The following is a 26,445-nucleotide window of genomic DNA, read 5'->3' on the forward strand; positions in this document are numbered from 1 at the left end:
AAAGGAAGTGGGCCCCCTTCTTTGAGGTGGACCGTTGCTTTGCCACTGTGACTGTGAGTGTGTTCTGTCGGGCCCACACCCCACTATTTGACCTCTGTTTTTTACTTCGTCTACTCTCAATTAACATATACTTCATAATCACTAAATATAAATCTTTAAATTAAATTTTCACTATTTTTTTTAATTAATTTTAAAGTACACTTTTTACTATTAACTTTTGAATGACTTGACAGCCTAATTGTTAACTACACTTTTCTAGATGAGGTGTCATTTTATCTCTTCATTTTTTCCTACCTCATCAAGATTTTTTTGTAGTTTAAATAAATTTATTCAAAATTTTAATTAACCATAAAGTAATTTTATTTAGCAGCAAAAGTATCTATTCAAAATTTTTATAAGATTTTTTTTTCTTTTTCTCGTTTATACGTGCGTGAGGCGCAATTATCAATCCCGAGAAATAATGAATTTAACCTTTTAACACATCAATTAAAGTACTTTTTTTTAACTTTATTTCGATGTCATTCCTTTCGGCCTTGATTTATCTTAAGAATGGTAAAAATTCCACGAAACTATATATTAAAAATATTTACCCATCCTAATTAACCCGCCATAAAGTTTTATAACTTTTTTGTATAATATTTTAAATAGACAAACTTCCATAGATTATCATGGGTGAGAATTTTTCATATTAATACATGGAGTTACCTAATAAAGAAAAGTAACGTATTATAATCTATGATGTGAAGGGTAGCTTTATAAGGTATAGGGTATTTAAAAATTTGAATTAAAAAAAAAAAAAAAACTTTATAGTTATGTGGGTATCTTGTGAATAATTCCCCTTTTTTTTTAATTAATTAAACTAAACAATGGGCAGATGATTCGTTTATTTCTGTGGGCTTACCGGGAGTTGACTGACACCATTAGATTAGACCCTTCTCCAAACTGTTTAATTAATTTTAGATCGCCATTTATTTAAAAATTGATCACGGTTTGCTGCTAATTAACTGAAATTATAATTAATGGTTGATTACTTAGACCAATACATGCCAAAGTTCAGTAATTAACTAAATTAACACAAACAATCATTGGTTAACCAACCTTCACGTGACAAACAAAATTTTGTATAGATTTCGTACTCCCTCGGTATATTATTAATTTAAATATAATAATATTTAGTTATAAAAATCAAATTTACGGAAGATCGATCACGGGTCACAAACCTAGTCAAATTCGTTATTAGAAAGAATAATACACAACTAGACGCATCGACTTTTAACGATTGAGCCACCCTAACCTTACTTAATCTTAAAGCAACTAAGATTAGGGAAGGTGGGATTGTGGGTATACCGAGCATCATGGTGTCTGTGTTTTAAGGATGCAAAGATGGGGGAATAAAATAAAGAGGGAGGGAGATGGGGGAAGTGTAGGACCCGAAGGGCATGTTGGGGTTGGATCAAGTTTCAGGTTCCATGAACATAAGTTGTTTCCCAAATGGAACAACAGTTTATTATGAGTGGGCATTGGGTGGGTTGTTTCCTGTTTGGTCTCCCACAAAATGATTTTCCATCTCAATCAATTCTCTGCTTCACCCATGGCTGCACATGTCATGTTCCAACCCCAACTCCAACTCCAACTCCAACTCCAACTCCCTAATTAATTAATTAATAACACTAACTATTATTCAAAACAATATTTCTTTTTATAAATCTAAAAGCTTCATTCCTTAAAATAATAATAATAATAATAAAAAAAGTAGAAGAATAATATGGTACCATTCGGGTAGATTGGGTTTTAGGTAGTGATGGAAATTGGATGCCATTTCTTGTCACCACTTTTTATTGGAAACGAGCTTTGTGCATGTACTTCAAATTAAATATAATTATTTGATATCAAACTTGGTTTAATTCTCATAATTATCTAAAAAAATAATTTTAATGAGTTTCATCCTAATTAATTTTCACTCTAGTAAATAAAATTAGAAAAAAAAAACAGTAAAATCAGGATTGTTGGAAAATGAATTATCGGGTGGCCGATCACTCGACCTTAGATTGTGTGGGACCGTCGAATGTTTTTTTTATTTTTGTTTGATATATATATATATATGAAAAAATGGTGGTAAAAAATAAAATTATTTTGGATAGTACATGCATAGGTTGGGAAGATAGGACGATGGGTACCGAGGCAGCAAAGCACATGCAATTGTAAGGCTGTCACGTGCGACAGGATCCGAATTTCTGAGACGGGAGAATGACCTATGCTTTTTTTTGTTCATGGTTTTGAAATAAAATTATTAGATTTTGATGAAAATAGAATATTTATTTTATTTTGATGAAATAAAATAAATGAAGAGAAAAGTTAAATGAGTAATAAGGAAGAAAAGACAAGAGATTCCCAGTTGAAGTGACACTAAACTTTATTGATTACTATTGTTTTTTCAGGTTGGTTGGTTGGTTGCTGTCATTCCCATCTTCCCCATGCATAATTCCCCACCCAATTAATTGAAAAGCCCAATTCAAATTAATTGAAAAGCCCAATATTTATCTGGCCCATGAGTTTCGTTGGTCCACTTTGGAAAGGGCCGACGAAGCCCATCAAAACTTTGGAAGTAAAATTATTATTATTATTAAAAAAAGAGAGAGTAGTAGCGGTTGTTGTTCAATCCGATGTATAAAAGGTTTAAATTAATCTATTACATCGAAACTATTAATTAAGTATTTTCTTGGAGGTGAAAACGTTTGGTTACTCGCATCCGATACGGCGTCGTTCAGCACCGTCCAATGAAAACACTCTGTCTCGGATCTTGAGGCAAAAGCACTTCCTAGTTCCTCTCCCCCTCGCCAATACTCCTCTGTTCTAATCTGCATCATACTTCTCGTGGTGCTTCAAAATATATCAAGAATCTCGAGGATCGGACGGTTGCAAAGTGGGCATGATCCTCGATTCAACCACAGCTCCCTTGAACACACCCTACAAAATGTGTGTCCACATGGGATAAATGCTGCTCCCTTTTTCCTCCCCATGCAGACGCAGCACACCGAATCATTTCTCGCCTCTTCTATCTTTTTTTCCGTCACTCCCAAATTCCCACCATCGCCACCGCCACCGCCACCGTCTGTTTCTTCCAGCAGCCGCATCAGTGACACCCTCAACGGCGTTCCGCTTCCCATCATTCCAGCAAATGAATCGAACTCGGTGCTGGATTCCACAAAACCCTCCTCCGTTCCACGTGGCGACTCTCTCAAACGACGCTCCGCCGCCAGAGCGGTGGCCAAGTTCATACCGGACGACGCTGGCGACGAAATGTTAAACGGACTCAAACAACGGAGATCCAACTCCCTCTCCTCCGGAAATTGTGGCGTGTTCATCACCTCCACATCCGGTTCCATCCGGTCGTCATCGTCGTCATCATCATCGCCGCCTCTAACACTCACTGTGGCCGGGCGGAAACCCCAAGTAGCCCCACAACAGCGCATGACTTTAAACCCTAGCCGTTGCTTGAAACTCCGCCGTTGCCGCCGCCTCCCTCCATCGTCACCGTCCATTTGATCGCTGAAAAATCCCCAAATCGTCCTAGCCTCCCTTTCTCGCCTGGCCGCTTCCTGTAAAATCAAACTGAGAAGATTCATTTTTCCGATCTCTAAATTCCGAAAGAACAAAATCCAAAATGGAATACAACACAACAACGGCATTGGGGGGGAAATGTAAATAGTTGGGATTAGTAATTATAATTACCTTTAGCCATGGAGATCTCGTGAGCTTCTTCAAAGATTCTGATGAAACCCACCTCTCTGTATTAAAACTCCTCTCGGAGCCCCGGACAGGGAAGGGTCCTAAGGGGAAAATAAAAAGTCTCCGGGGTCTCAAATGCAAATCTTAATTTTAATTAAGAGAGTAGAGAATAAGACAAATTTTGTTGATTAATTAATGATTTTAATAAAGTTTTGGATTAATTAAAAATATATTTAAAAACATGTCTATAATTAATTGTTTTTTTTTTTCCTTTTGTATAAACACGAGTTGCACGACACTTTCTTAATAATTATTCCGTTTTTAATTAATTCATAGCTGGTTTTATATATGGTCTTAGAAATAAATGCGTGTTTAATTGATATTTTAAGAGTATCCTGAATTAATTAATTTCGCGCCTCATACGCTAAGCTACCGTCTCCCTCCTGAATGCACCACGTGTTCCAATCTTAACACACCACGTTTTGTGCAATTATCAAATAGCTATTACTTTCATAAGGTCCAATTTGCCCTTGAAAATATTGACAGGTTTCAAGACAGTCGCGAAGATCAGGGGTAGAACCGTCTTCTTGTTTCATTTCGCATCTATTTAATCGTCCCTCTCGTTTGCTTGAATTGGAATGGTTTTTGAGACGTAGCTGTTGTGGAAGTCCTCGTCTTTCAATTTGTGCTGTGTGTTTGTTTGTCTGAGTTCGGTAAAACAGAGAGAAAAAAATGGCGTTTGTTTCTCAATTCAATCAACTTCCGTGCAAGACTCTCTCACTGAATCCACCGCAACCTCACCCGATTTCTAAGCCCTCGATTTTACCCCTCAGCTCGATTGGGGTTGGAGCCAGAGTAGCGGCGGGGAAGTCGGCAATCTCGGCTAGACCTGTGTGCAAGATCCGTGCGGTGGGGAACGATGACGAGTGGGGGGAGGAGAAGGTGGAGCCTTACGATGATGGTTCGGCTGTTGCGGTCGCTGAAGAGGAGCCTCTGGAGCAATCGGAGATCTATAAACTGAAGAAGGCGTTGGTGGACTCGTTTTACGGGACCGATCGTGGATTAAGAGCGTCTAGCGAAACCAGAGCGGAGATTGTGGAGCTGATTACGCAACTGGAAGCGAAGAACCCTACACCAGCCCCTACGGAGGCCCTAACTCTGCTCAACGGCAAATGGATTCTCGCGTAAGTGCCCTAATCATATCGTAACCTAGTTTGTTATTTCTCTTAACAGTGCAATTTATAAACGGCTTCCTATAATACTATATGAACGAACAAGTTTAATCGAATTTCTGGGTTTCTCTGATGGGATTTGAAACTTGAAATTGAGGTGATTGTAACTGCCCTAACATCTTGTTTTGTATAAATTTCTTGTAAGGCTGTTTCTAGTACTCTTGGAAGCGTTTCTGCATTAGAAATTTGTTGTCATCATAGGTTTCTCAACATGAATATTTGGGGTTGTAGGTACACATCGTTCTCGGGTCTGTTCCCATTGTTGTCTAGGAGTACATTTCCATTGGTGAAAGTGGAAGAAATTTCACAAACAATTGATTCAGAGGGCTTCACTGTTCAAAACTCTGTCCAGTTTTCTGGCCCTCTGGCTACCACTTCCATTAGTACTAACGCAAAGTTTGAAGTTCGAAGTCCTCAGCGCGTACAGGTAAAGCTAGAACAAATCTGCCTTTGACCCGGCAGTCTGAACCCAGAAAAGTTAGGATTTTCTTGTCTGTTTGGGGATTTCAACTCTTTGACTTTGTAATCAGCTAATATTTACTTTTCCCACAACTATGTTTCCAGATCAAGTTTGAAGAAGGCGTCATTGGGACACCCCAGCTGACGGATTCAATAGTGATACCAGAGAATGTGGAGTTTCTTGGACAAAAGATCGATCTTTCACCATTCAATGGCATCATATCCTCAATCCAAAACACTGCTTCAAATGTGGCGAAGACGATTTCTAGCCAACCACCAATCAAGTTCTCGATCCCAAACACGAAACCAGAGTCATGGTTGCTAACTACTTATCTCGACGAAGATCTTCGAATTTCACGGGGAGATGTTGGTAGTGTGTTCGTACTCATCAAGGAAGGCAGCTCTCTCTTATTGCCCTGATCAAATACTATTATTGTCTTTGCCAAGGGAACGTCGTTTAAAGGGTTCATAGGAAAACTAAATTGTTATCTAAAGATGGTGTAGCAAGTGTTGTAGTTGAACCACATATAGTAAATGGTATCGCCTGCTGTTTAAATGGCCAGCATCAGTTACCATGTCTTCTTTTACATTATAGTCACTTGAATAACATTTGGATCGAAGTGTTAGTGGAAATGACCCTTTTGATCTGATCACACAACTCCTTCAACTTGGAGACAAAAGGGATTCTTGGCGATTAAGTTCGTCAATCATGCACATCAGGTCATACAAGCCATTCAATTGGTTTTGGATTGTTTTGATCAAGTCACAATCACAATCACAATCAGTTTATTTTTTAATTTCTCTGTTCTAACGAGAGAACTATAATCGAGGAGGATTTTAATCCACCCATTAGAAGTCCAGAGCTTTCCAGAATCCAAATCACTTTTCCAAAATTCGTTTATAAACAATGCTAAATTTTTGTTCCATAACCCAGAAACAAATTACAGCATACTTCATGGAATACCTCTAAAATGACACCATGACATTCATCGTTGTTCATGGAGATATAACAGTTCAAAAGACTACGTAGATCCTTTGGCTTCTCAGTTCCATTACCCAAAATCATCTCCATCATCGAAACTCTAAAGTCCTCTTTTGGATCATCAGAGCATTTCTCCATAGCCACCATTACAACAAATTTGGTCTCTTCAATTCTCTGCTTTTGCCTGATCATTTGGTCCATGGCGTGGGAAATGCTGGAGTCTGATGGGAATCGCTCAGAGCCGAAGCTTTCAGTTTCGTCTGAAGAAGAAAATCTCAGCCTGCAATTGCAAGTGCATCGACAGCACAAGGCTCTGTATGCTCTCTGTTCTTGACGATGCCGCTGGCTTGAGCCTGCTGCATTCATTCTCGGTGCTTTGAAGGGAAATTCAAGGCCAAAACAATCATTTATGCACAATTGGAAAAGTGGGTCTTCTTTTTAGTATTAGAAATGGTTTCAAGTTGTGATCTTTAGAACAAGTAATGATGGTGCTCAAGTAGACCTCTAATACTTTCCTTTTGAGAAACTGTTGTTCAGTGTAGCTATGTGGCGGCCGAGGGATGCTGATTTGAATTAAGGAATAGTGGCTGATGCGTTGTAACAAAAGAAGCATGCAACGACATCGTTTCGTTCCCCCTCAGGCCCAGAACCATCTGCCATGGGCTCGTTACGGGCTTACTTGATACATGGGCTGAGAGGTTTGGGCCTGGAATTGAAGGCCCATACTGCTGAAAAGCGACCCACAGAATCAAACTAGGCATCCTAAACCAGCCCCAGGTAATAGTAATGTACCCAATGTCCAATGTCCGGGAGAGAGCTGTCAACGCATCAAAGGAAAGAGTCCAAACTGAATTATTACTTTTTCCATTTTCCAACACAGTTTCGGTTCAGCATGGTAATGTCCAGCTCCGACAATTCGCTATATTTCAGGCGTTTAACCACCGGTGTTGAGCATCGTAGTCTCAGCCTCCCGCACCATCACTTTCTCTGGTGTTCGTGCTTGCTCTAGTTATACAATGCCAAGTTCTTTCGTCTCCAATGGTGAAGCCGCCGTCAAATCTTCTCCTGCGGCGGTGTCCGGACGGGTCTCCTCAGTGTATGCTGAAGTTCAGTCCAGTCGTATCGACCAAAATCTGCCTCTGCCTTCTGTTTTCAGAAGTTCCTTCACGATCGTCGATGGACCCCCTAGCTCTGCCGCTGGCAATCCAGGTACTCTGTTCTATTGCATGCTCTCGGGATCTGTGTATGTATCACTTTTGTTTCATCTTATAGTGTTTATTATTACTTTAGATCCTTGAAGAATCTGGTTGCTGCTTTGCTGAATCAGGAATGAGTTTTTAGCAATTTTAAGTGTCTTTTCGATTTTATTCGATCGAATGGGAACACTAAAAATGGAAGCAGTTGCTTACGCTTCAGAGTTTTCTGTTCAGTCAATACATATTTTGGTGTCTGTTTCTGATTTCATAGACTTACGTGAATTTTTGCGATGCATGAGTCTTGTATCTCCTTCCAATATTCCTGTGCATGGATTTGGAAGGAGGACTACAATTTAGGCGTTTTATTAATCTTCTTTGCGTTTGTTTTAAGCAGACGAGATAGCCAAGCTATTTCCTAATCTTTTCGGCCAGCCATCGGCAAAATTGGTACCGAGCAAATCCAACAAAGCTCAATCGGACAAGAAGTTGAAGATTGGTGTCGTGTTGTCTGGAGGCCAGGCCCCCGGAGGACATAACGTGATTTCCGGAATTTTTGGTAACGATTATTTTACATTTACTGAATTAAATATGATAATTCTATGCTAATCTACTTTTGAATCGTGTTTCTTTTATTATTTGGATTTGAGTGATTTTAAATCTGTGTTGGCGTTAGATTACTTGCAGGATCATGTCAAAGGCAGTGTGTTATATGGCTTCAAGGGTGGTCCTGCCGGGATTATGAAATGTAATTATGTGGAATTGACTGCAGAATATATTTATCCATATAGAAATCAGGTAAACCTATAGAGTGCTTCACAACTTTAAACATTTAAATACTAGTAACGATGTTGACCTCTAATGGATTTCGATACTCTATATTAATACTTTGTTATCATACATCACTATGTAAAATAAGTTAACTGGTGCATGAGCATAATTGATGCTGGTTATTGAGATCTTTTCAGGGTGGATTTGATATGATACGCAGTGGGAGGGACAAATTTGAAACAACAGAGCAGGTGAGTCTGTTTCTTTTCAACGTTCAGACATTATGCTGAAGTGACTTGGATATATGAACTTAGTTGAGTGGGCTTAATTTTTCAGTTCAAACAAGCTGAAGAAACTGCAAAAAAGCTTGATTTGGATGGGATTGTTGTGATTGGTGGAGATGATTCCAATACAAATGCCTGCCTTCTTGCTGAAAACTTCAGGTGGACTGCTCTATTTAAGAAAATTTGCTTTTCCGTACATTGTTTTAGTTGTATCTATCATATGTTTTGTGAAATAATACCTCTTCTTTTGATCAGGAGTAAAAATTTGAAGACCCGGGTTATTGGTTGCCCCAAAACAATTGATGGAGATCTAAAATGCAAAGAGGTGCCCATAAGTTTCGGATTTGATACAGCTTGCAGGGTAACATTTCTCTCGTTTTATTCTTAACATGGTGTTAATTCTTTTGATGTAAACTACACATCATTGCCCTATGATTGTTCGAATGTTTTTTTCAATTTTGTTCTTGTTGTGGTAGTAGATATTACCATCTCGAGTTTTTGCTCAAGTGTTAACACATCTCCTTGAACTTGTGATTTCTTACGAAGTAGAAGGATTTAGACTTGATATTACTTTGCAGAGAGAATAAAGTTGTCTGGGTTTTACAGTTTTACTAGATTGGATTTGCACTACGTTGTTCATTTGCCACTATTAACGAAGTTCATGTTTCTAATGTGGCAGATTTATGCAGAAATGATTGGTAATGTCATGATAGATGCTAGATCAACTGGAAAATATTATCATTGTAAGAAAGTCCTATATCTTTACCTGACGGATTAAAATGTTATTTTTTTTTTAATCTATTCATAATGCTTATTTACGTTGTGGATACATTTATTTATCAGCCAATAAACTGTTTGATGCCTCAAGAAAGAGGCATTTATAAGTTGTTATGTTAGTACATAGCTCTAAAGAAGCGCTTTAGCATTCATGTGGATCATTGATTTGTTTTTACTTTGTCGTATTTCTCTTAGCATATTATTTGATTTGTGAATCTGCAGTTGTGAGGCTTATGGGACGTGCTGCTTCACACATCACCCTAGAGTGTGCTCTGCAGACTCATCCAAATATTACTATTATTGGGGAAGAGGTACTATTAGCTTCTTGTCAGCTGCATTTTTAATTATGTTTTTTTTTTTCTTTTTTTTTTCTGTGGTGTCCTCACATTCTACTCTCGCTCATTGCAAGTGATTCTAAATGCTCGATTTGTGTCATCTTTTAATGTATGGAGCCTTCTTAAAACTTTATGATTGATTGGGAATCTCTGGTCGATGGTTATAAATTTTGCTGCATGTAGAGGCTACAGTGTTCCTAACTACTAGGATTGATTTGCTGCAGGTTTCTGCTCAAAAGCAAACGCTGAAAAGTGTTACAGATTACATTGTAGATGTAGTCTGCAAACGTGCAGAACTGGGTTTTAATTATGGTGTTATACTTATTCCGGAAGGCCTTATTGACTTCATCCCGGAGGTATTATTCTTGTTCGTAAAATCGGTAATGGCTGTCTTATTATCTTCATTCTTAGCTGTGTGTTTAATGAAACTATATGTTGCTCTTGAATGCCTTTCAGGTACAGCAACTTATTGCAGAGCTAAATGAAATTCTGGCCCATGAAATAGTTGACGATGAAGGATTATGGAAAAAGAAACTCACTAGTCAATCTCTTGAACTTTTTGAGCTCTTGCCTCAAGCAATCCAAGAACAATTGATGCTCGAGAGAGATCCACATGGAAATGTTCAGGTAATTTTCTTTTTCCTTCTGTTTTTGTTTTGATACCCAGGTGCTGGTGTTTCTTGGTTAGATATGATATTTTTCTTCTTTTCTTGTTTAGGTAGCTAAAATAGAAACAGAGAAAATGCTCATTCAGATGGTTGAAACAGAGTTGGAGAAGAGGAAGAGTGAAGGTGCATACAATGGTCAATTTAAAGGGCAATCTCACTTTTTTGGGTAAGTATTCTTCTCATTATTTGAGAACTGCAGTTCACTTTCTTTTTCTCTTTCTTTTCCTTTTGTTGGAGTTCCACAGCAACACTTGTGCGTCAAACTTGCAGATATGAAGGGAGGTGTGGTCTACCAACCAATTTCGATTCCACTTACTGCTATGCATTGGGTTATGGTGCTGGAGCTCTCCTGCAGAGTGGAAAAACTGGACTAATATCATCCGTCTGTCCTATTCTCTGCTCATTTTATCTTCAATATCTCTGCAAACACTTCCATCAAATATCAGTTTCCTGTTATTCCTAATTTTTTTGGCTGTGTTTGTCAATAATTTGTCGGTAAATATTTGTGCATACTATGTGTATCTGCCAGGTGGGGAACTTAGCTGCTCCCGTTGAAGAATGGACTGTTGGTGGGACTTCATTGACATCATTAATGGATGTGGAGAGGAGACATGGTAGACTACAGCTTGCTATCTTAATCACTCTGTTATCTCTATCATGCATGGTCTTAATTTTAGTCGTCTTGTGGTTTCTTTCAACCCCCTTCGTTTGCATGCTCCCTCAAAGTGGTTTGTCCATTTTCATAAAGAATGTGTGAAAATTCTAAGGTTCAGAATTAGCTCTTTCTTTAGATCTCAAGGATAAAGTTGTACAACCCTTGGAACAGGTCCTGTTCAAGGTCGTAGAAATGGCCTTTTCTTGCAAGTCATCTTTAAGAAAGGTGCTACCAAATGTATACCCGTACATTACAGGTCAAACATAAACAAAATACTTTGGGTCGGTGTGTCTGCTTGGCATAAATTTAAACGAAAGTCCAGCATCTATTGTTCTGGAGCTTTCAACTTCTAATAACATTAATGATACAAAAGGCCCTATTTCAATAATTGGTCTCTTTTTGGTTCATGATAACTTCATCATTATGGGACGCGGCTTAGCCCGAAGGTTCTTGAATCCTAGTCCAAATGTATTTAGCTGTCGCGTTCAAATGATTTGATTTTCATATACTTGTGTTATCACTGAAGTTGTATTTTTGTGACAGGCAAATTTAAGCCTGTGATTAAGAAGGCAATGGTCGAGCTCGATGGTAAGAACTGTGAAGGGAAGCTTTTTTTTTTTTTTTTCTTTTTTTCTTTTTTGTGTAATACTAGAATAGTGTCTTCCTGTTGTCATACTGACCAATCACTTTCATGTACTTATCTGCTACTGGAAAAAACTAAGCAATAATGTCCGATTCATTCATGAATTATCAGGTACCCCTTTCAAGAAGTTTGCATCATTGAGGGATGAGTGGGCATTCAACAACCGATACATTAGTCCTGGTTAGAAAACATTCAACTTCTATCTTTCTCTGATTCCTTGTCCGCTCTTAACAAAAAGAGAACAATCTCCTTGTCATGTTCTTCAGCTGGCTGCCATTTAATTTGTTTTCCCCTTTGCATTTACTAATATTTAAATGAGGGTGTTAAAAAAAACATGTCAATAATGCCTTAAAGATGAGAAAAGCATGCACTGTTTTGATTAAATTGTGACATTCTTCCTAATTGAAATTTCAGGTCCTATTCAATTTGTGGGTCCTGCATCAAGTGCTATTAATCATACTCTCCTCCTGGAGCTTGGAGCTGGAGCTTAAAGATAACTCCTTACCCAGTAGTTTCGACCCAAAATTTATTTCTTGAGGAAGCTTAAAGCCTGTTATGGCCTTTTTATGCGATATTTTAGGAACCTAGTTTTCTTCAATTTCAGCTTGATTAGCATTGCTCGGTGGCGTAAGATGCTAATAAAAAATCGCCACTGTTTTGGGGTATGATTTGAGTTCTGTAAGTTTAATGGGTTCTAACCATTAAATTTTTTTGAAGGATAGGGTTGCTGTCCAAGGACCAAATGTTAAAATTTCCAAGATTATCTGACTATGACTGCATACCAGTTCAAATAATGGAAATCGCCTAACATATTTGAATAAATTGATTCGACTTCTTACTTTATAATAAAACAAACATGGATTTGAAATGTTTTATATTTTCTTGAATGAAAGATTTGAAATGTATCTCATAGGCTCTGATCTAATAATCTTAATCTACATACTGCAGACAGGAGAGGAGATTCTTCTCAACTTTATTTGTTTCTCTCTCTCTCTCTCTCTGGCGTATGAAGGTACCTACAACCTATCTCTCTCTTTGATACACTACTTTTTTGGTTACTGTGCTTCAATTAGAGAGAGAAACTGATAAAAAGGTCAAAAAGAAGACATTGATCCAAGTGATTGAACTGAACTGCCTGATCACAACCCCTAAACTTCAAATCCAGTGTCTGATATGATTCAGAAGTTGGACTTTTTTTTAGTTGCCATCTTGTTATTGTTGAAGGCTTAATGATTTGAATTGAGACTCTAAAGTTTAAAGTCTCTGAGCATCTGTGGTCGATTCAGTCTGCCCCAACTGGGTCCACTCCCTACCCATTAGCAGCTAGCTTCTGTGTAACCTGCAAAATGGTTTAAATCCAAAAGCACAGATTTTCCTTTTCGCCTTTTCTGTCCCCTTCTTTTCTTTTTCCTTTCTTAAATCCCCAAATGTAAATGATTTAAAATGCTTAAACAAATGTTTGGTATTTGCTTTTGCCATGTTTCGAGCTTCTAAAGAGAAGTTATCACGTGCTACCCTCCCATTTTGGCATCATGTAATCACCCCTCTCATCACTAACAACTCCACATGATTGCTTGCTTTGCTGATCCATCCAATGAAAACCCAATTCCTTGATTAGATAATAATGCAAATCCTCAATCAAAATCCGTTGCTTTCTCCTTTATCCTTTTCAAATATTATCAAATGGGGTTCTATGAAGCTACCCTTTTGATTCTTCTTTTGTTTTCAGGAAAAATCAAAGCTAAAAAGAGGACCCCCACATGCCAAAATCCTAACTCAATTATTGAAATGGACCCAATTAAAGAAGTGGAGAAACAAATTGCATGCAGCTAATGATTCAGCAATAAAGAAGACAAGCCGCGGAGAACGGGAAAAGGCCATGTATTGCGCAGTGGTGTGCATGTGAGACCAAATCAACTGACTTGTTGCAGAGATTGTTTGAGAGACTCCAACGTTAATTTAAATGGCAAATTGGAAGCGCAGAGGAGAAGAAGAAAAACAACATCTTAATTGGATCTTTTATGGCATTCAATACAAGTTGTAGTGCTACGAGCTCATGCTTCCACTCAACTGTCGCCCACTCCACCACCCTAACATAAACCCTAAACTTCTCAGCTTAAGCTTCAAAAACTCAAGACAATTGATTTGAGGATCGTGAGATCCCACGTTGATTGAAGAGGAGAATAAAATATTTCTTATAAGAGCGTGAAACTAGAGGAACGAGATATTTCTTATTAGGGTGTGGAAACTTCTCCCTAACATACGAATTTTAAAAATTGTGAGGTTGACGACGATATGTAAGGGGTCAAGGCGGACAACGTCTGCCGGCGTAACGGACTAAAATGGATAATATTTTCTAGTAGTGGACTTTGTCGGTTACGAATGGTATAATAGCTAGACACCGGGTCATGTGCCAAAGATGATGCTAGGTGGTGGATTGTAAGATCTCACATCTTAATACTTTTTTACTATTTTAAAAAGAGAACTTGTGGTTATGCTGGAACCATGTTATGCAAACAAACTCACTTTAATGGTACATTAAAGTATGAAACTTTAGGCAAAAAAATTAAAAGGAAAAATGGACACAATGTATGAAGACAACTGAAAACTTTATTGCTGGCTCTCCATATTATACTTATGCTAATTTGTTTTATATGGTAACTCATGTACAGCTCCTACGAAAACGACATCGTTTAAATGCGCTATGACCCTATGAAAGTCATAGCTTTGGAGCTATCCAAATACCCGATTAAAAATGTCTCATTTTCAACCGTTTGATCTTTTTCTCAAGAATGCACCGATATAAAAATCTTTCATTTCCTACCATTGGATCTCCTCAAAAAATGGAATATAGAAACCCATTATTACACTACCAAATTACTTATATAATCTCACATTTATTTCACATTTAGAATATAAATAGACAGAAATAGAGCAATATTTTTATTGACTAAGAATTATTGTATTATTTGGGGTGTGTTTGGCTACGCACCATAACCCAAACCAAATCCAGTTTTACTTTTTGCATGTGCTGCATACCCATTCAACTACACTACACTTTATTTATTTATTTTTATAACTGGATTAATAATTTGCTGATGCGTGCAAGAAATTAAGTATGGTAATTAAATGATTACTTAACCAATTTGAGATGAAATTATGGCGTTGAATAATATTATATAGATTAACCAATTTCATTCAATTACTAAATTGTGGTTTATGCATATTTTAAGGCTTAATTTGTAATAATTCAATTTGAATGTGGTACAAGAGAAAGCAGCCATGATGGGTGACATTTCCAGGAAACTAATTATTTATTTTCCAAACAAATATAAATTACTAAAATACTAATTTTGGGAAATTGAGATTTTAAAAATATTATATAAAAGCCAAGAAAATATTGCTTCGTCGTCGTCGTCGTCGAGTGGTACCCCCAACTTCTCTGTTTCTCTCTCAGTTTTTATTCTGATTTGTTGATTGGAGTTTGTAGGGTCCCTTTTCTGAGCTCTCAGCTCACACACCAGCTGAAGAATCTTCATCTTTTTCCCTCATGGAGATTCCGCCGCCCACCGGCAGCTTCCCCACGTCGCCGGAGTTCGAGTTTTGGATGGTCCGGAACCCCTCTTGCCCTCAGCCTAATCTCCTCTCTGCTGATGAGCTCTTTGTCGACGGTGTTCTTCTTCCACTTCACCTTGTATCCAACCATTGTACCTCTCAATCTACTGAACCTAACCCGAAAACTGACCCGGAGCCTCCTCCTTCCGAACCCGATCCATGCGATGGCCCCAAATTGATGCGCGTTTCGGCGGAAACGGGTTCTTCGTTAACCTCGTCGCAGCGGTGGAACATTTTCAAGAAAAGCGAAAAGAAGAACGCCTCGGGTTGTCAGGAGGATCGAGAGAAGGAGAAGAAGAAAGAGAAGAAGACTGGAAATGGGTCTTCATCGGCCGAGTTAAACATCAATATTTGGCCATTTTCGCGTAGCAGATCCGCCGGGAATACTTTCACTAGGCCTAAAATTTTCACCGGCGGCCAACCCGGATCCCGGAAGTTTAACAGTGCGCCGTGTTCCCGCAGCAACTCCGCCGGTGAATCCAAGTCCAGGAAGTGGCCAAGCAGCCCAAGTCACGCCGGAGTCCATTTGGGTCGGAGTAGTCCGGTGTGGCAGGTCCGGCGCGGCGGATCCGCTGTCAAAACCTCCGAAACTCTCTCTCGCAACGCCGAAAAAACTGCCCGGAAAGAACCCACGGACGCCCACCGAAGCAAGGCCGCCGCCGCCTCTAGAGTAAGAGTTTTGAATTTGAATGTCCCCATGTGTATTGGGTACAGAAACCACTTGAGCTGTAGAAGCGACGAGACCAGTGGACTTGGGGCTGTTGGCAGCGGTGGTGGCAGAAGCAGCAGCAGCGGCGGCGTAGACGGCGGCAGCCATGGTTCCGACAACAACGGAAACGGCGGCAGTGTTAGTAATCCTGGAAATTCAAGTAGTTCTACCAATCTCTTTAGCATAAGAAGCCTTTTCACTAAGAAAGTGCATTAACAGTCTCATGAAAAAAGGATTCTCCATTTTCAAACGCATTATTGTATAGGAAGCTCCCCTTGGTCTCAAACTTTTTGCATCTCAATGTAATTAACCAAAAGTATTAGCCATCTGAGTTCTGACACTACTTAATTTATCAGCTCTGTACACAGTTTCGCTGTCTGTTACTGTAATTTCAATCAACTTATTGCAAAAATTAAACTCCCCCCATTTGGATTCATCTCTTTGTTTCAACCAATTTCTTGGATTGAATGAATGCGATTCTGGAGGTTTCTTTGTCAAGGCTTCATGGGGTTTTCTTTTTCTTCTGTTCTTGTTTCTTCATCATTACGAGGACCACCAATTGTCACCCTCTTAGCTTTTGTCTTGTAATCCATGGCTGATTCTGTTCTTGAGGGGGAAAAGAATAGACCAATCTGTATCTTTTATCTTAATTCCTTATCTATCTTCTCAAACCATGCCCTTACAATTCTGTACTGGAACTGTAATACAGTAATTCTGGCTTGTTTCCCATAGAAACCAATACGTAAATAAGTTGCCATTGTTCTTTTTTCTCTGGCTATTATTTACCCTGTCTATACATATGAGTTTCCCAGGACATTCTCCTGTTCAAGTTTTCCCCCAAGTTTTGCTTTCCAGAAGAACAAGACTGCCGAATCACAGTAGTGTCTTCTCGAGCCTACCACAGCGGTAAGCAGTGTAAGGAGCGAACTAGGCGAGACTTTTTCCTAGCATATGCATTTTAAAATCGTGAGGCTGACGACGATACGTAATGGGTCGAAGTCAGTTACTAGACAATGCAAGACACTGGTCAACATAGAACTAGACCCTTTCCATAATAGACACGTTTTAAAACCGTGAGTCTGACAACAGTACGTAACGGGACAAAGCGGACAATATCTAGCTTGGACGGTTACAAATGGTATCAGAGCCATACACTGGGTGGTGTGAATAGCGAGGACGTTGGGCTCTTAAGGGGGGTGGATTATGAGATCCCACATGGGTCCAAACATTCTAATCTTTTCCTAGGAAATGCGTTTTAAAACTGTGAGCCCGACGACGATATGTAACGAGTCAAAACAAACAGTATTTGCTAGTGACGAGCATTTGCTAGTGACGAGCTGACGATTACAATTAGATTTTGTTTATCCTTCGTACTTGTGGGTGGCAGTGGCAGTGGCACTACTTAACAAAGTGTAGAATGACACATTTGTTCTTATAATATTTGGACAGGTGGTGTCAATTTAGATGAAGTGATATCATATGGCACTCACTCTTCAAACCCATATAAACTAAATTTAAAAACAAATATTTCAAAGAATTAGTGAATGTAAACAAATTAAGCGTTGGGATTAATCTAATTTAACACTAATTACATGATGTAACTGATCTTCATTACATTTACTACATCATACCATTTCGTCATGCAAAACAAAAACCAGTTAAGATTTAGATAAGCTATATACAAAATCTGGTGTTAAACTTGTATTCTTTTATATAATACTTACCGAACCCATGCATCGATGCATTCTGAGTTGGGCCACCTCAGTGGGCTAAACATAAGCTCCATACTCGAGCCCAACACAGCCGCCCCCGGCCCAACCTACGTAGAACTGGTTCGGCGCCTGGCTCAAATTCACAGTTCTCTTCGTCCTGCGCAGTATTCGCTACTCCGGCATGCCGACCCTTCGATCAGGGTGCTTGTCCGCGTTTGTATTTGATAATGCAAGAATTTGAGTTCATAACGCAGCGAAGCTTGAGTTCACAATTCGCTGGTGGAATCGTTTGAAAGCAAATCGAGGGAAAAGTCTACGCAGATGCCGTCTTACGAAGAATCTATGTCTAGCGCTGTAAGGATGTAATGATCTCTATATCTTCTTTCTTTTTGCTTCACTTTGCATGTATATTCAGAATGTGTGGAAGGGGGAATCAAAGGCAAACTACCCGTCTTTTATTTCGTCGAGCCCTAATTCGTAGAGTTCTTTTGGTGGCTATAGCCTCTCTTTCTGGGTTTCTTTTTACAGATAATTCGAGGGAAAGCGTCGAAAAACGGAGAACATGGAATACTTTCACCCCTTTAATCATATTTGGGGTTTACCAAGATCAATAAAATATTCTGGTAACTTCGGTTTGCAACTAAGTTACAAGTGCTTAAGATCGCTTGCTGCAACAGAGTCAGGGAGAAAGTGGTTCATGTTCGGAAACAAAAGCCTACCGATCTCTGAGATTGGAATCTTTGGTCTGAGTTTCTAGGGACCTGGACTGAACCACTTAAAGAGATGTTTTGTTTCATTGCTAGATCATTAAATGGGCCTTGATATAGTTGGAGGCCCGAAGAAGTATCAATTTAGAAACCAAGAACAGTGAATTCTATACTTTCGGGGATTGAAGAAATTACAGATTGAAGGTTCTTAGTTTATAGACATAACAAGATTACAGATTCAAGTTCTTGCGATTGCATTGATTTGAGTATTTAGTTATGTATCCCAAGTTTAAGAACTGAATTTCATCATCCACCAGTTCTTGATGGGTGAGGATTATGTTGGAGAAACTAAGGAAGCAGGGGATGGTGTGGGGGAAGAAGGTTGCGGTGTGAGTCCATTATTCAAACCCTTCTGGCTTCTGTAGAGACTCGGCTAATGTGTGGAAGAAACATTGGCATTATCCTCGGCTCAGCGTAGGTTGACTGATGCGACACCGCATGATACGACGTTTAATTTAGCACCGCATGATCAGTGCCCACTAGTGCTTTTCATTAATGTGCCTGTCTGCTCTCGAGGGTGCCATGGAAATATGAACCTGCAATTTGTGGGACTTGTTGTACGTTCAATACAACTTCAGCCCCATTTATGCAAATTCATCTCCTCTTTAAACACTCCATTTCCAGAAAACTTACTGAAATTGAACAGGGGATTTGGTTCCTTCCCCCGTTGGCACATAGAGGAGGAGGAGGAGGAGGAGGAGGAAGAAGTGAGCTAGTTGGTTAAAAAGGAATAGATTTTGAGGTATTGATGCTGGTTCAGAGGGTTCATCTTCATAACGAATAGCACACATAAATTAAATTCATGGTAGTGGCAGTAATTAGTCAAGAGTCATGTCATTGTCGGCCAACAGAACAATTTGTGGTACTATCTTTATAACCCTCTTTGTTTTTTGATGGTTTGGTCTAAGAAGGGCACTTTAATATATGCCTGAAACCATGTGCTTGCCTTGCCACTCACTTTGAGCAATATACCTTCCAAAATATCAAAGATACCAACAACTCACAGTCATTCACAAATCCCTTAGTTTCTGAAACCAAACTCACAAGTGTTTTTGTTTCATTATGTTTTTAGGGAAGCATGCATTCCAGTTCTCAAGTGTTATATTCATTAATGGAGGATGATGAGATGTGTGGGATTTATTTTTTCTCTCCCTTTTTGTGTGGTGCACAGAGATAAGCGCAAAAGGAGGAGCTGTGACCCACCATAATTCCAACTCTTTTCATTTTGGTTTGTTTTTTTCCCCCTAAATATGAAAAGTATCGTCCTTGAAATGCCTAAAGTATTGATTCAATTATTAAATCATGATCTTCCTCTAGATATGGTATTTCTTTCTTTTTTTTCAAATTGCTCACTAAGAAGTTCCTATCGCTGGGGAAACGGGGGAAAGAATGACTCTAACAGTTGGAGTTGGAGGGTTATTTTCAAAGAATCACTTTTTACTTCACTGTCCATGTCAAAAAAATCATAACTTTGTGAAATTATTCTCTCAAAAAGTCATAAATCCCATGTTGTGTTGAGTTTGTAATAGTAAACTCATTCTTAATCGATATTATTTTCTTTGGACTTTTCTTTTCGAGCTTCCTTTCAAGGTTTTTAAACACTTTCATTGTTCCCTTTTTCAATCAATGTGGGATTTTCACAATCCACTCCTTCAGAGCATAGTATTCTTGTTGACACCCTTTACTCTCTCCAATCGATCTAGCGTTCTCGTTGGCACTCTTTACTTTCTCCAATCGACATGGGATCTCACAATCTATCTTATTTGTAGCCTAGCATTCTCGCTAGCATTTGTTACTCTCTCCAATCGACCTAGTGTCCACCCTTTTGAACTCAGCGACTTCGCTGACACTCGTTTCTCTTTTGAATTGATGTGAGATATGTTCAAGTGAATTTTGAAACGGAACCATTTGTGTTACGTTAACATGTTGGTGTCATAAATCACACAAAAACGTGGACAGAGTTATGACACAAATCTTGAGGAGAGAACCTCTCGGGAAATTGAACATTTTGGGCAAAGGGTGTGAGAGCTGTAAAACAAGAACGGTGTAAAATGAAGAAAAGAAAAAAAAAAGGAAGGACAAAGGAAAAGGAGTTGCAACAGAGGGTGGCATGTGGCAGGTGCAGCAGCAGTTTGTTTGTTGTGTATAGGCAGTAGTAGTTAAATCAGTCATATACATATACATGCCATGGGAGACGAATGGTTGTAAAATAATAGCGTGTATTTATATTATGTATGCTATCCCACAAACACACACTCAAATGCCCATCTTTGCATTTCATAATGTCAACTCTTTGAAAGTAAAGAAAGAAATTAAAAAGAGTGGAGTCAAAAGAGGGTCAAATCAGCTTTATTTTATTGGACACAGCACAAATGCGTCGAATCAAGTGGAAAAATAATAATGGACCAAAAACTTGGCTCATAAAACTGGGTGTTGATGGGGTTGGTAAGTGCCATTCATTGGAACCAAACCAAACCAAACCCTAAGCTTGAAGAGTATGATGGGTCTGTAGATGGAAAAGACTTAAAGTGATTTGGTTACTGCTTCCAACCCTAAATCTAAATACAATCTAGGGTTCCCTTTCTCTCTCTCTCTCTCTCACTCTGACCTACCTTTATTCTTACTTACGCTTTGCTGACGGATTCGCGTACTATATACATACATAAAATATATGTTTTTTTTCTTCTTCAAACCCTAAAAAACCCTAAAAAAAACCCTAAAAAAAACCCTAAAAAAAACCCTAAAAAAAACCCTAATTGTTTAGTATTATTATTTATTTATTGGTTACGTATATTATTCTCCCCACTCTCTCTCTCTCTCTCTCCCCCTCGTAGAAACCAATTTGATTGTTCTTCCGTTTTTCTACACCCAATCTTATGTATTCTCTTTTACAAACATTTATTCTAATTCAATCAAACTTCAAATCTCACAAATACCCTTCTTTCATACCTATTCTTACAACTCAATCATTTAACTTTCTTATAACGATTTAGTCTCTAAAGAGTAGACTGTGAGATCTCATATTTGTTGGGGATGGAATTAAGTGGGGTGAATTAGATTGTGAGATTCTACGTTGGTTGGTTGAAGAGGGTAACGAAAGGTGTGGAAACTTCTCTTTAGCAAATGCAAATTGTGAATGAAGCAATGAATGAACTATTATAAGAACACGACTCTCCATAGTATGATATTGTCTACTTTGAAAACATAAGCTCTCATGACTTTGCTTTGAGTTTCCCCAAAAGATCTCACACCAATGGAGATAATATTCATTGATTATAAAAATATATAGATTGGGTTTAGAAAAATGTATATAGATATGAGAGTAGGAGAAGAGAAGCACATATTTGACTCAAATTCATCATATGATGTGGTGGGAAGCCTTTAGAGCGGATTAAAGATTGGGTTTTCTTACTTTTAACCCATTTACGTGTGAGGAATGGATATGAATATGAAGGCGAAGCCATTCCCATGCAGTTGGAGTTGAAGGTAAATAACAAACAACAATATAAAAATATATATATATGGGAAGAGAACAAAAGGTTGGAACATTGAAGGGACAGTGTTGCACAGTGAGATTTAGGCAGGATTTGGTTCATGGTTTGAAGGGAAAAGAAAGCACTTTTGTTTCCACGAGCTTGAATGGAGATTGGAAACAAAGTCGATGGGAGGAGCTAATAAGCTAATATAAGCTAATAAGCTAATATAAGCTAATATAAGCTAATAAGCTAAGAAGCTAAGGTGAGTAGTAGAGTTAAAAGAGAAGAAGCGACATTCGGAGTGTCCCACTAACTTTACCAGCTTTTTCTTACTGCAAACAAAAACTCCACTTTTTTCCATGCCAAATTATTAGCAGATTAGATGGGGGCGACTCAGACCATAATTACACTCTCTTTTTCCACTTTTTACGTGCCCAACCTCAAGTTTATTTATAACTGAAGTGATGTGCACAAACGCCTTCAAACGTGTGGGAATTGAAAAACCCTAACTCAAAATAGGTAATATTAAATCACTGGACTCCTCACTCTCTTCTATAATAGATTAAATTAAATAAGTAAATCCAATCCAAGTGGGTACGCTATTATTGAAGTGAGAAGGGGTTTTCATCCATGGCCATTGGGTGAATGTTAGCTTACTGGCTTGGTTTTCCATCTATGTGCCGTGCGGTGCGGTGCCCTCTCCTCGATTTGATCGACGCCCTCTCTCTCTCAATTCTTTATGCCAGTAATGCCAGTAGTCTCTCCTCACTGCCACTGCAACAAAAGAGGAAGACGAGAGTTTTCATCGGGAAGGTAAAAAAAAAAAAAAAAAACAACAAAAAAATAAAAACTTTGCCAACCCCATCTAACCATCTCCACGTTACATTAATCCAATCTCCTCCTTCCTTCCTTCCTAACACAACCCACATAGCAATAACATACATCACAAACAATTAGCTTGCCTGACCTGACCGCCTGCCTTTTCCTCTTTCATAAAAGCCTGATCTTTCATAGGAAGCTAAAATCCCGGGAGTGCCCTCCAAAAAAAAAGAAAAAAGAAGAAATAAACACTTGTTGTTGTTGTTATTGTTGTATTCTATGGATGGTCCCGGCGGAAGTTCTTCAGGTATGATGAATTTTGGAGATCAAAATAATAGTAATAATGGGTTATGTTCTTCCATGATGATGATGATGCCTTTAATGTCTTCTCACCACCACCACCATCAAGGAGATGCATGTAATCCATTTCCTCCTCTTCCTTCTCCTAATTACACTACCAACAACATCAACAACACCAACACTTCTTCTTCTTCTAACCCTATTTGTTACTTCATGGATGAACACACCACCACCACCACCACCACCAACAACAACGATCATGGGTGTTGTAATGCAAATTCGTCTTCTTGTGAATTGAAGGCCAAAATTATGGGTCATCCTCACTACCACCGCCTTCTTGCTGCCTATGTCAATTGTCGAAAGGTAACCAACTAAACAACCAACCAACTAACCAACTAACCACCATAAATAATAATAATAGACTTGTTTTTAGGACTCTCTCTTCTATAGCTTTAGATCTGAAGCTTTATTGTTTTGGACTCGTTTTCTCACTTTTCTCAGGTGGGGGCGCCGCCGGATGTGGTGGCGAGGCTTGAAGGAGCGTGTGCATCTGCACTCACAATGAGTGGTACGTCTTGTACGGGGTGTATTGGTGAAGATCCGGCTCTTGACCAGTTCATGGAAGCTTACTGCGAGATGCTCACTAAATATGAACAAGAACTTTCCAAACCCTTTAGGGATGCCATGCTTTTTCTTCACCGAATCGAGTGCCAATTCAAAGCCCTCTCTATTTCATCCTCCGACGCTGGTGAATTTTTCCACCAATTACTTTATTTTTAATCAATTCATCTTCCTCTATACTTTTTCATGCATGTTTATAATGCTTATATAATTACATACCACGTAGCTTCATTTATTATTCTTAGTGTATTAATTAGCTGATTTTTTTTTTTCATATGCTTAATTTCTTTCATATATAACAATTAATAATCTTAAACTGTTTGTGAAAATTTCTAAACCCTTTGATTTGTTTAATCTCTTTGTTTGTATACATCACAAGGTTTTTTTGTTCTTGGGGTTTAATTTTTCAATGCAATTAGTTCAGTGAAAAACTGTATTATTATTTTTGTTTCCATAACTGGAAATTAGGTTATCATCTAGATGTTTGTGTCAACTGTCGTGTAGAACTGCAGGAATCTATCTGCGTATGGTTGATTGGGATCTAACAAGTTATTGAGTCATGTCCACTGGAGTGTTTATTTGCACTCTTTTTGAGTTCTTATTATCAATTCATTGTTTGTAATGCATTGTTGAAGAGATCAAATGACATTATGTCCATGTTTTTTAGTCATTGGCTTGTGTTTTTGTTCTCTCATTCCTTGCTATTGCCTATACATTGTCTATATGATTCTATGTCTTTTCTCCTTTTGTTTAATGCTATTAAATTTGTAACAACCTAGACCGACCGCTAGTAGATATTGTCCTCTTTGGGTCTTCCTTCAAGGCCTTAAAACGCGTCTGCTAGGGAAAGGTTTCCACAAAGGTGTTTTGTTATCCTCCCCAACCAATGTGGGATATAACAAAAATTCATCACTATGTTATGTTTGTTATAATATCATCACTAGCCCAGTAGGGTTAAGCCCAACCCTTGTATGAGCGACTGTATTTATGGTACAAAATTGATTCAGGACTCTAGTATGAATAAATTTAGGAAAATGATTTAGGTATTTTAGAAAAAACATTGAGAAATTTTAGGAATAGATTTACTACCATCGAGTATAAATACCCTCGACCCTACTTAGTTGATCATCATCACTGGGAATCCAATCAATACAAAGTAGTAGTATTTTTAATCCAAGCAATACAAAGTAGTAGTATTTTTCAAAGTGTCTTGTATTCTCTTAATAAAGAGTGTGAGTGTTTCACATCATGGAAATACAGAACCCTCTTTGTTTTTGCTTGTTAACATCTCACCTGAATTTTCTGGTGTTTTGATTTGAAATTCAGTATGAAAGTACACAGTTTCTTTTTGTATTGTCTGCCTATCACCTTTATATGTTCGTATCTGTTCAAAAATCTTAGAAAATAGTGTGTGTTGTCATCTTCTTCTGAATAAAGAGTCATGTCCAAGAATACTTGATTCTAATTAGCTCAACTGCAACCGAACCGAAGAATGGGTTAATAACCATGTGGTGCTGATTTACGATAACATGTATGTTCGAGTTCATTTGATGGCTGACATATTGTATGCATACCACCCAGTTTGTGGTGAGGCATTTGAAAGGAATGGTTCGTCTGAAGAGGAAGTTGATATCAATGGGCACTCTATCGACCCTCAAGCCGAAGACCGCGAACTGAAAGGTCAGCTCCTCCGCAAGTACAGTGGATGCTTGGGCAGTCTGAAGCAAGAATTCATGAAGAAAAGGAAGAAAGGGAAGCTGCCTAAGGAGGCCAGACAACAGCTCCTTGACTGGTGGAGTAGACATTACAAGTGGCCTTATCCATCTGTATGTGTACTCTCACCATTTCCTATGTTGTTCTTGTAAGGGTTAGTTTAGATGGTAACTGTGATGTTGTGTTTTTGAACAGGAATCACAGAAGCTAGCCTTGGCTCAATCAACAGGGTTGGATCAAAAGCAAATCAACAACTGGTTCATCAACCAAAGGAAAAGGCACTGGAAACCCTCTGAAGATATGCAGTTCGTGGTGATGGATGGTGGGCATCCGCAGTATTACATGGACACCGTGTTGGGCAATCCTTTTCCCTTGGATATCTCTCCCACTCTGCTCTAATAAATTAATTTCCAGATTGTTGTGATTTTAATATACCATGCCTTTTCTTTTCCTCTTCTTTTGTGTATCAATGTTTGAGGAATCATCCAACTTGTTTGGGCACCAACATATATGCTTTTCTTCCTTCATATTATATTTGCCAACGCAGAAGTTGGAAAGTTGAACATGTTTTAAGTGTTAGTGTATGCTGTGCATGAATATTTATCTATTTTATGTACTTTGAATGTTTGGTTTTTTTTTTTTTTGGATGGTTATGATGATTTCGAGAGAGCATTGGATTTGGACTTTTCTGCCATTTTATGAGGTGCAATATACTTGGAGTTTGCATGATCTGGCTGAAATTTTTTGACATGAAAATTGATAGTATGAGAATAGATTCATTCGTACATGTGATCCTTAATGTTTAAATCTTTAGATCACGAGATTAAATGTTGTGTTGGTCTTGATTCACACTTGGAGAGAGGTAATTTAGGTTAGATGTTAAGAGTATAACAAGTGATCATTCGTACAGGACAAATGGTCATCCATTAGAGATTGATTCATGAATTTGCATGAGAATCGAGTGATTTTAAGAGAGTTATTACGA

At 38.4% G+C, this 26,445-nt stretch overlaps 6 protein-coding genes across 6 annotated transcripts; 4 read left to right on the top strand and 2 right to left on the bottom strand.

Moving 5' to 3' along the window:
• Positions 1-2,642: 2,642 nt before the first annotated feature.
• On the bottom strand, positions 2,643-3,859 carry LOC111782052 (E3 ubiquitin-protein ligase CIP8-like). Its single transcript, XM_023662824.1, has 2 exons — positions 3,733-3,859; positions 2,643-3,599 (listed from the first exon to the last, which is right to left on the bottom strand). Exon 2 carries the CDS (start codon positions 3,540-3,542, stop codon positions 2,883-2,885), a length of 660 nt encoding a protein of 219 aa, XP_023518592.1. The 5' UTR covers positions 3,543-3,599; positions 3,733-3,859; the 3' UTR covers positions 2,643-2,882.
• A 499-nt stretch (positions 3,860-4,358) lies between these two features.
• LOC111781900 (chromoplast-specific carotenoid-associated protein, chromoplastic-like) lies at positions 4,359-6,053 on the top strand. Its single transcript, XM_023662635.1, has 3 exons — positions 4,359-4,913; positions 5,193-5,388; positions 5,526-6,053. Exons 1-3 carry the CDS (start codon positions 4,462-4,464, stop codon positions 5,838-5,840), a joined length of 963 nt encoding a protein of 320 aa, XP_023518403.1. The 5' UTR covers positions 4,359-4,461; the 3' UTR covers positions 5,841-6,053.
• Positions 6,054-6,330: 277 nt separating this feature from the next.
• On the bottom strand, positions 6,331-6,768 carry LOC111781697 (probable transcription repressor OFP9). The gene has a single exon (XM_023662384.1). The coding sequence runs from the start codon at positions 6,766-6,768 to the stop codon at positions 6,331-6,333; it is 438 nt and encodes a 145-aa protein (XP_023518152.1).
• A 491-nt stretch (positions 6,769-7,259) lies between these two features.
• On the top strand, positions 7,260-13,762 carry LOC111782207 (pyrophosphate--fructose 6-phosphate 1-phosphotransferase subunit beta-like). Its single transcript, XM_023663030.1, has 17 exons — positions 7,260-7,611; positions 7,993-8,154; positions 8,272-8,393; positions 8,564-8,617; positions 8,703-8,809; positions 8,906-9,011; positions 9,330-9,393; positions 9,650-9,738; positions 9,987-10,118; positions 10,219-10,389; positions 10,481-10,596; positions 10,701-10,812; positions 10,960-11,044; positions 11,629-11,673; positions 11,840-11,908; positions 12,143-12,740; positions 13,458-13,762. Exons 1-16 carry the CDS (start codon positions 7,419-7,421, stop codon positions 12,217-12,219), a joined length of 1,704 nt encoding a protein of 567 aa, XP_023518798.1. The 5' UTR covers positions 7,260-7,418; the 3' UTR covers positions 12,220-12,740; positions 13,458-13,762.
• Positions 13,763-15,134: 1,372 nt separating this feature from the next.
• On the top strand, positions 15,135-16,550 carry LOC111781122. The gene has a single exon (XM_023661566.1). The coding sequence runs from the start codon at positions 15,279-15,281 to the stop codon at positions 16,266-16,268; it is 990 nt and encodes a 329-aa protein (XP_023517334.1). The 5' UTR covers positions 15,135-15,278; the 3' UTR covers positions 16,269-16,550.
• A 6,555-nt stretch (positions 16,551-23,105) lies between these two features.
• On the top strand, positions 23,106-25,970 carry LOC111782085 (homeobox protein knotted-1-like LET6). Its single transcript, XM_023662869.1, has 4 exons — positions 23,106-23,489; positions 23,628-23,874; positions 25,329-25,573; positions 25,656-25,970. Exons 1-4 carry the CDS (start codon positions 23,106-23,108, stop codon positions 25,857-25,859), a joined length of 1,080 nt encoding a protein of 359 aa, XP_023518637.1. The 3' UTR covers positions 25,860-25,970.
• The last annotated feature ends 475 nt before the right edge of the window (positions 25,971-26,445 follow it).

Source organism: Cucurbita pepo, chromosome LG19, assembly GCF_002806865.2.
Source record: "Cucurbita pepo subsp. pepo cultivar mu-cu-16 chromosome LG19, ASM280686v2, whole genome shotgun sequence".
NCBI classification, from domain to species: Eukaryota; Viridiplantae; Streptophyta; class Magnoliopsida; order Cucurbitales; family Cucurbitaceae; genus Cucurbita; species Cucurbita pepo.

Excerpts from the sequence above, each read along its gene's own strand:
- LOC111782052 (XM_023662824.1), bottom strand. The coding sequence starts at position 3,542 with ATGGACGGTGACGATGGAGGGAGGCGGCGGCAACGGCGGAGTTTCAAG.
- LOC111782207 (XM_023663030.1), top strand. The coding sequence starts at position 7,419 with ATGCCAAGTTCTTTCGTCTCCAATGGTGAAGCCGCCGTCAAATCTTCT. Across the intron at positions 7,612-7,992 it reads CTCTGCCGCTGGCAATCCAG|ACGAGATAGCCAAGCTATTT; the intron begins GTACTCTGTTCT and ends TGTTTTAAGCAG. Across the intron at positions 10,813-10,959 it reads AAACTGGACTAATATCATCC|GTGGGGAACTTAGCTGCTCC; the intron begins GTCTGTCCTATT and ends TGTATCTGCCAG.
- LOC111781122 (XM_023661566.1), top strand. The coding sequence starts at position 15,279 with ATGGAGATTCCGCCGCCCACCGGCAGCTTCCCCACGTCGCCGGAGTTC.
- LOC111782085 (XM_023662869.1), top strand. The coding sequence starts at position 23,106 with ATGGATGGTCCCGGCGGAAGTTCTTCAGGTATGATGAATTTTGGAGAT. Across the intron at positions 23,490-23,627 it reads CCTATGTCAATTGTCGAAAG|GTGGGGGCGCCGCCGGATGT; the intron begins GTAACCAACTAA and ends CACTTTTCTCAG. Across the intron at positions 23,875-25,328 it reads TATTTCATCCTCCGACGCTG|TTTGTGGTGAGGCATTTGAA; the intron begins GTGAATTTTTCC and ends CATACCACCCAG.
- LOC111781900 (XM_023662635.1), top strand. The coding sequence starts at position 4,462 with ATGGCGTTTGTTTCTCAATTCAATCAACTTCCGTGCAAGACTCTCTCA. Across the intron at positions 4,914-5,192 it reads AACGGCAAATGGATTCTCGC|GTACACATCGTTCTCGGGTC; the intron begins GTAAGTGCCCTA and ends TTGGGGTTGTAG. Across the intron at positions 5,389-5,525 it reads GAAGTCCTCAGCGCGTACAG|ATCAAGTTTGAAGAAGGCGT; the intron begins GTAAAGCTAGAA and ends CTATGTTTCCAG.
- LOC111781697 (XM_023662384.1), bottom strand. The coding sequence starts at position 6,768 with ATGAATGCAGCAGGCTCAAGCCAGCGGCATCGTCAAGAACAGAGAGCA.